This window comes from Cyprinus carpio, unplaced genomic scaffold (genome assembly GCF_018340385.1).
Source record: "Cyprinus carpio isolate SPL01 unplaced genomic scaffold, ASM1834038v1 S000006534, whole genome shotgun sequence".
In the NCBI taxonomy this organism is placed as follows: Eukaryota; Metazoa; Chordata; class Actinopteri; order Cypriniformes; family Cyprinidae; genus Cyprinus; species Cyprinus carpio.
Window position 1 is genome coordinate 29,232 of NW_024879199.1, and position 8,711 is coordinate 37,942.

General features: G+C 34.6%; 1 protein-coding gene across 1 annotated transcript; it reads left to right on the forward strand.

Annotated features, from left to right (window-relative positions):
• Positions 1-556: 556 nt before the first annotated feature.
• LOC109099798 (trypsin-3-like) lies at positions 557-2,607 on the forward strand. Its single transcript, XM_042754517.1, has 5 exons — positions 557-701; positions 1,047-1,197; positions 1,360-1,610; positions 1,889-2,025; positions 2,118-2,607. The coding sequence occupies exons 1-5, from the start codon at positions 635-637 to the stop codon at positions 2,265-2,267; spliced, it is 756 nt and encodes a 251-aa protein (XP_042610451.1). The 5' UTR covers positions 557-634; the 3' UTR covers positions 2,268-2,607.
• The last annotated feature ends 6,104 nt before the right edge of the window (positions 2,608-8,711 follow it).

Here is an 8,711-nt window from a genome sequence, read left to right on the forward strand (position 1 = left end):
AGTTGGTTTGATACCTTTATCTCAAATAGTGTCAGAGTTTAATTAATTTAAGTGGATAGAGTATATTTATGATTTCAAAAATATGGATTCAGTACTGTATAAAAAAATAAAGGCATAATCTAAAAAAAACACGCCTTGTGCATAATAAGGAATAATATTCTGAATATTTTACAGTTGGTTTGATACCTTTATATGAAATGGTGTTGTCGTTTAATGGGTTTATAATATTGTATACATTAAAAGTTGTAAAATTATTATAAAACACATAAAATGGTAATTCCAAAAACAGTGCTTTGTGCAATAACAGGGATGTTTTGCTTTACATTGTATTATTGGTTTTATATTATAATGTCACGTAGTTAAATTGTTTAATTCATTTAAATGTTTCATTTAAATGTTTGTGCGCTGACGTGAACAGTCCGGAAACGCACCTTTTCATGCAATGATTTATACTAAGTCAACATTTGCTTTTATCATTCCCATGCAAAACTGTGTAAAAAATTGTTGTCCCACATGTTTTTTTTTTTTTTTTTTTTTTTTTTTAATCATTAGTCATGATCTTATTGGTTGTTCTGTAGGTGTCAGTGTTAAATCGATTGCTTAAAAACGTGAATGCTATTCCTGGACTTAACAGATGTGCTCTCTACTCTCCTCAGTTGCAATGAAGACCTCTGTGTTCATTCTACTGGTTGCGGTTGTGGGTATGTAGATCTCTCTTATCGGTTATTCTGGTAGCACTTTTTTTTGATAGTCCACTTTAGACATTCTGCTAACTATAAAAAACTTTGCAACTAGCAGCCATTAGTATTAGTAGACTGTCTGCTGCTAAACTTTATTTTGATGGTCCCCCAACAGACTACAGTCAACTCATTCTACTAAATCTAACCCTAGCTTAACAGTCTACAAATATTCTAATGAGAGTTAGTTGCAAAGTTACTTTATAATTAGTAGAATGTCTAGACTATTAAAATAAACATGACAATTCATTATTGTTAGTTTATACCTACACTGACCTGTTAATAAAAGAACAATGCATTTTTATAAAGATTTCAGCTCAGGAGATGAAATCATTGGAGGTTATGAATGTAAGCCCCACTCCCAGCCCTGGCAAGCTTACCTTGTCGATAATAAATTTTCATGTGGAGGATCTTTGATTAATGAAAGATGGGTTGTGTCTGCTGCTCACTGCAGATTCTCGTGAGTATATAACCTCACTTTTTTACTTCATCAATCTTGTTTTTCACTATAGAGTACCTTTCGGTTCCATTAACTAGTCTATTGAACACTGGGATCCAGCTCTACTTTGGAAAATTTTAATTTGAAATGTATTTGTACATTTATGATTTGCTTGTCAAACAGACTTGATCGTCTCCTTGTCCACCTGGGAAGGCACAATTTGAAAACTAATGAAAACACAGAGCAGAATATCAAAGTGGAGAAGATCATTCCTTTCCCGAAATACAATGATAGTCCTAAAAACAATGATATCATGCTGATCAAGCTGAAAAAACCTGTCACCCTCAACGAGTATGTGAAGCCAATCCGTCTGCCAGAAAAATGCCCCTCTGTAGGGGAGAAGTGCTTGGTTTCTGGATGGGGCAGAACTGCAGGTGAGATGGCTGAGTAATGAAAATCTTCTTTATATACTTTAAAATTAAAAATTGTATTAAATTATTTTATTTTGTATTAAAATTGTCTACATATATTTTAATATAAAACATTTCAGTTAGCATCCTTTTTGACAAAAGATTCTGAGCTTGATGCATGATGGGGCCTCACATGCATTAACTCAAACTTGGCCTCGCTCCACGCTTGCGTCAACCCTGCATGCAACCATTAGATATGTAGAAGATGAAAAGTTTTAACGCTGCTCATATTCTCTTTCCAGCTGGCTCTGCTTCTGTCCTGCAGTGTTTGAATTTGCCTGTACTCTCAAAAGAGACGTGTAAGAGTGTGTATGGTGAAATAATAACTGAAAACATGTTCTGTGCTGGATTCTTTAATGGAGGGAAAGACGCATGCCAGGTATGTAATTGATTTCTTCCTTTTTATATGTGTTTGAAATTTACATACAAATGCAAATGTTTTCCATTTCAATTTTCCAATTTTCTTCTCAGGGGGATTCAGGTGGCCCTGTAGTGTGCGGAGGGCAACTGAAAGGTGTTGTTTCCTTTGGCGTCAACTGTGATGAACCAAACTATCCTGGGGTTTATACTGAGGTGTGCCGCTACACTGAATGGATCAAATCCACCATAGCTAAAAACTAACTGTTTATTCATTTTGGTTGGTCCAGTTCATTTTCCTAAATATCTGTAATTAAGTCAAAGTCCCTTTAAGGCAAGTCATCCAACTTTGAAATGTCTCTCAGACAGCTTTTTCAGTCATGCAAGTACAGCTCCTATCTATTTGAATGAGGAAACATCAAATTCTATAGCAACCAGAGCTTCTAACAGCAGCTGCAGTGATGCAATGACTTGAACAATTAGTGATTGGCGCTTTTATTTAGAAAGCAGGACTATTCATTTTCCTTTTTCTACTTTCTTTTGCATTTTTGGGTGCACCATCTTTGTATATCTTAATCTTTGAATTAAATTCACTCTGAAATAAGTATGCATTTCTGTCTCTTATTTTAATGTTTTAAAGATTTCTTTAACCATGATTGCTCCACACCCCTAACTCTCTGTTGCTACAGCATCACCCTGGCATGGTACAATGAAGTGCCACATCATGTGAGTGTGCAGAGTATTGACAATGGGGCCATCTGCTGGCTTGTAAAATTTACAAAATTACATTTGGCTTGAAAATTTAATGCGTGTTTCATAAAATGAAATGTTGGGTTTAAAGTAACACAATTTGGGTTATTTTGTCATCCACTCATGGATCAAAATAACGACAAACACAACCATGGATTATTCTTCACCTACACTTTAAAAAACTTGGTTCCTTAAAAGTTCCTTACAAGTAATACCGGTTCTGTTTATTGTTTCTATTTTGTGTTTAATTTCCTTAAGTATTTATTCATGTTCATTGTCAGTTATCGTATAGTAATGCATTAATCTAATGACTAATATTAATGAAAATAAATGATTATTAGGTTCTTCATATAAAAATTATGAAGCATTTTCAAAGCATGGTTCTTTATGGAACCTTATAAAAAGTGTTCTGTTTTTCTGTTACTGTTACAAGTCCAACCACTTGTAATTTGTTTTTTGTTTTGTTTTTTGGCTCAATAATTTCAGATGCTTTAGAGAACATGCAAAAGTTACATGCCCATAATGTTTGCAAAATAATCAAATGGAATGTTCTCTTAATGTTGTCTTTAATGTTCGCTTCTGAAGGAGAAAAAGTTTTTAAAATACTTAAAGAACTGGACATTTTGAACATTCATAAAACATTTAGAAATATAACTTATTGGGAACATTTTTAAAAGGTTCTTAGAATGTATTTTTGTTAACAGGATTTTTACCTCACACATGGTTAATAAAATAACTTAAAACCTGAAAAAAAAAAATGTTAAAACATAACCACTGTGTTTATGATTTGTCCTTAATTTTGGATGAATACTGTTCTCTATACAGCATATTTTATTATATAACCACTCAATTCAGGATTCATGGAAACCTTTTTATGGCGGGACAGAAACCTCTCATGTTTCATTAAAAAATATCTTAATATGTATTTTTAAGATTAACTAAAGTCTGATCAGTTTGGATCTACATGACAGAAATGTTTACTGAACTTTCATTTTTGGGTGAAGTTTAACTTTAAGCATACATGGTAACATTTTGCCAGTATAAATGGTTAGAAAGGGGCAGAGCCAGTGTGAGAATAAAATAAATAAATTAAATTAAATAACATAGTGAAGTGCCTGATTGAAGTAAAAACAGCAATTCCAACAATTCCACCTAAAAACAGTAGAGGGAAACATTAAGCAGATCAAACGTTTCTAGCCTCTTTAGGTTTTAAGAGGGTCAAAACAGCTCCCTCTGGTGACTTAAAACAGAAATGTCAAAAGCCTATGACTCCTCTCCTCTTCCTCTTCTCTGCCATTCTCTTTTAATCTCTGCAGCATGTAGCAGGTCAAAAGGTGTGGGGATCAATCTGCATGATTTGACTCAAACCATTTTGCACGACTACGTGCAGTTCAGAAGTTTTTTTGTTATGCTTGAATGTCAGTTTAAAGCCAGTGTTTGATTCCTGTCTTATTCGATTCGATAAAGGCCAAAGTTAAGATCTGAACGGCCATTTGAAGACCACATAATATATATATATATATATATATATATATACAGGTCCTTCTCAAAAAGTAGCATATTGTGAAAAAGTTCATTATTTTCCATAATGTAATGATAAAAATTTAAACTTTCATATATTTTTAGATTCATTGCACACCAACTGAAAATATTTCAGGTCTTTTATTGTTTTAATACTGGTGGTTTTGGCATACAGCTCATGAAAACCCAAAATTCCTATCTCAAAAAATTAGCATATTCATCTGACCAATAAAAGAAAAGTGTTTTTAATACACAAAAAAGTAAACCTTCAAATTGAATTAGTTCAGTTATGCACTCAATACTTGGTCGGGAATCCTTTTGAGAAATGACTGCTTCAATGCGGCGTGGCATGGAGGCAATCAGCCTGTGGCACTGCTGAGGTGTTATGGAGGCCCAGGATGCTTCGATAGCGGCCTTAAGCTCATCCAGAGTGTTGGGTCTTGCGTCTCTCAACTTTCTCTTCACAATATCCCACAGATTCTCTATGGGGTTCAGGTCAGGAGAGTTGGCAGGCCAATTGAGCACAGTAATACCCATGGTCAGTAAACCATTTAACCAGTGGTTTTGGCACTGTGAGCAAGGTGCCAGGTCGTGCTGAAAAAAATGTTCATCTCCATAAAGCTTTTCAGCAGATGGAAGCATGAAGTGCTCCAAAAATCTCCTGATAGCTAGCGCATTGACCCTGCCCTTGATAAAACACAGTGGACCAAACACAGCAGCTGAACATGGCACCCCAGACCATCACTGACTGTGGGTACTTGACACTTGACTTCAGGCATTTTGGCATTTCCTTCTCCCCAGTCTTCCTCCAGACTCTGGCACCTTGATTTCTGAATGACATGCAAAATTTGCTTTCATCCGAAAAAAAGTAACTTTGGACCACTGAGCAACAGTCCAGTGCCTGCTTCTTCTGTAGCCCAGGTCAGGCGCTTCTGCCCGCTGTTTCTGGTTCAAAAGCACATGCCTGTGCATGGTGGCTCTGGATGTTTCTACTCCAGACTCAGTCCACTGCTTCCGCAGGTCCCCCAAGTCTGGAATCGGTTCCTTCTCCACAATCTTCCTCAGGGGTCGGTCACCTCTTCTCGTTGTGCAGCGTTTTTTGCCACACTTTTTTTTTTTTTTTCCACAGACTTCCCACTGAGGTGCCTTGATACAGCACTATGGGAACAGCCATTTCGTTCAAGAAATTTCTTTCTGGTCTTACCCTCTCGCTTGAGGGTTGTCAATGATGGCTTCTGGGTTAACCTCTTCCCCATGATTTGCGGTTTTGAGTAATGAACCAGGATGGGAGTTTTTAAAAAGCCTCAGGAATCTTTTGCAGGTGTTTAGAGTTAATTAGTTGATTCAGATGATTAGGTTAATAGATCGTTTAGAGAACCTTTTCATGATATGCTAATTTTTTGAGATAGGAATTTTGGGTTGTTTCATGAGCTGTATGCCAAAATCATCAGTATTAAAACAATAAAAGACCTGAAAATATTTCAGTTGGTGTGCAATGAATCTAAAATATATGAAAGTTTAATTTTTTATCATTACATTATGGAAAATAATGAACTTTTTCTCACAATATGCTAATTTTTTTGAGAAGGACCTGTATATATATATATATATATATATATATATAATAATATCTATATATATATATATATATATACTATATATATATATATTATATATGTGTGTGTGTGTTTTTTTTTTTTTTTCACTGATGATCTACTGGGCCTTAGCTTTAACCAGCTTAAGCAGTACTATTTGTGAGTCTCTCTGTACGTCTGTCTCTGACTAGCTACTATTTCTGCTGGTGAAACTTCTGCAGGGTTAAAACCCTAATGCTACAGTAAGGAGCTTATCTTCTGCCTCTCTTCTAGGCTCAATCCCTTTCTCCTAAGACTGCAGCCTGCAAGCACACACCTGATACAAACATCTTTTGAAAGGTAAGTTTAAATAAATTGATTTTGCAATATAGTTTAAATCTGATAAATGTTATGAGTGTTTACAGGTGACTATGAAACAAAAGCATGTCCTTTTACTGCTCTGTTTAAGTAAACAGATTGAGTTAGTGAACTGAGTGTATTTGAAATGCAGTCAAAAATTGAACATTACTGTACTCTGGTAAACATTAACATTTCTGTTATTGGTTACAATTGTTATTAAAAAGATTAAGTGATGACCATTAATTGGCTATGTATTTCCATTTACAAAACTAAAACATTTGTAATTTGAATTTTGAGTATTGTATTTAATTATTTATTAGTTGGTATTGTGTGGACTCAACATTTCCTAGTAGTTCATAACACTTGGATGAAAACAACACCAAGATACTAAATGTTCTGTTTACCATGTTATGCTCATTTTAAAAGCTAGCTACTTTTTTGTCTGTATAGTAAATGCACAACCCATGGCAAAAATAAACATTTAAAAACCCATTAAATGGTTTGACAAGTTTTTTTTATTCCCGATGGTTATTGCATTTTCTGTTGACAACCGAGTTGTTGAAAGAGACATTTGATTAGGGCATATCAGAGGAGTATGTCTTTTTTCAAATAGTGTTTACATTCATGATTGTGTGTGTGTGGATTTTGGTTATTGTGAATACACTTGTTTTCCCCCCTCCTTCATGTGTTTCAGGTTCAGCCTCAACCAGAGGCAAAGATGTGCGACCACCAGACGTTTTTTGGGCCATCACGTTTGGCCCGTGTGATAACTGCAGTCAGAACAAAAAACCTCTGATGAATATTTATCTGAAGAATGGAGCCCATCAACTACTGCTCCCCTGTGGTGTGGAGCTGGTATGTTATCCCACACTTTTAGCTGCTTCAGGATCAGTTCAACAACATCAATGTATATTTTAATACTTTCGTCTCCCAGGACATTATTTCTGTCCATCATATCAGCCACATTCATTGTTTTAATTATTTAGTGTAAAAAAAGGGTTGTATTCAAAACTGATACATTACATGAATACTCCTGAGTATATATATAACAAAAACACTCCATGAAAATAATCACCTTATACCACACACAGACCTCAACGATTTGTACATGAAACACGGGCCATTATATTTCTAACGTATAGAACCAAACACATCCCTGCCATCACAAGACAGCAAGTACTATACGTGATACCAAAAATCAACAACAACAATGTAAATGAAAATAAGAAGAGTATGATTTGGGACAGAAAACACACGATAATTTTTCCCCAATTTAGGCCTATTTGAATTATAAAAAAAATTGCATTTTGCAAATGTTTTGGCTGGCTTTAAAAAGTCATTGTTTGTTTTAAGAAAGTAACTGCATCGATTATGCATTAGCCTACTGCTGTTGAAAAGATGTTCATTTTTATTACCACATTTATGAAATGTAAATGCTTTTAATAATCTTGATTTATTTTATCTGAACATTGAAATTTTGTGAGTTTTTTATCCACCTGGACAGTTTTGAGGTTAAATTATTATTATTATTTGATTAGATTTTTTTCTTCTGTCTTTTCATTTGAAAATACGGATCTGTGAATGTATTTTATGTTGGATTTATTATTATTATTAATATTATTATCAGCATTTGTTAATGGGAGATTTGTGGATGTTAATTAACTTTTAACAGTATAAAGTGCTGTTTTTTTTTTTTTGAAAGTAAATCTCAAACAAAATATTTTGTTGTTTCAGTATTATTTATTTGCATATTTAAGAACTGTATATTGGTAATTTGATATACTGAACTAACACTGATACATTTGTCTTGTTTTAATGGCTCAGAGTTTTTGTCTCAGAGGTGTCAGATACTGCAAACCACATCCCTCGTGTCATCACTTACACAGAAACACGTGTGTAAAGTGCTTTATCTGTGAGCTTCTAGTGAAAAACACATTTAGGCTCTTAGAGAGGAACAGCAACTCTTATTTAGTACTTGTATTTGTATTGAAGTCACAAAAGTAAACCAATGAAATACCAATCAATTTACAAACAGCTAACGCAATCAATTAATCAGAAGTTAAGCTACATTAAATTTGCAAGTGACCGTTTAAATATAAAATATGATGGAAATAAAATGAGGCTAAAATATTAGAAACACGTTTTTTTAAAGAGAGAATGAAATGATATAAATCGGATATAAATGTGATTTTGTTCTTCAGGCAGTGAGCTCCAGAAATAATGTGATGCTGATGGTGGTGATGTGTCACGTGACTCTTGCGCAAAACGTCAGAGCATCATCAGCTGTGCAGACTGTGCTGTATCAGTCTCGGCTCATGATAAAGAGCATATTTATTGACATATCTGTCATCCATCTGTGTTTTCCTAAAGATGGCCTGTCAGGGACTAGCGAAGGGTGAAACCAATCCAACACACTGAAAGCGGAGTCTGAGACTTTTGAAAACCAAACTAGAAGAGGAGAGGAGCTAAACTACCGACTTCGAACGTGAGTAAAAACTCTCAG

Coding starts and splice junctions, on each gene's coding strand:
- LOC109099798 (XM_042754517.1), top strand. CDS start 635: ATGTGCTCTCTACTCTCCTCAGTTGCAATGAAGACCTCTGTGTTCATT. Junction 702..1,046: donor TCTACTGGTTGCGGTTGTGG/GTATGTAGATCT, acceptor ATTTTTATAAAG/ATTTCAGCTCAGGAGATGAA. Junction 1,611..1,888: donor TGGATGGGGCAGAACTGCAG/GTGAGATGGCTG, acceptor TTCTCTTTCCAG/CTGGCTCTGCTTCTGTCCTG.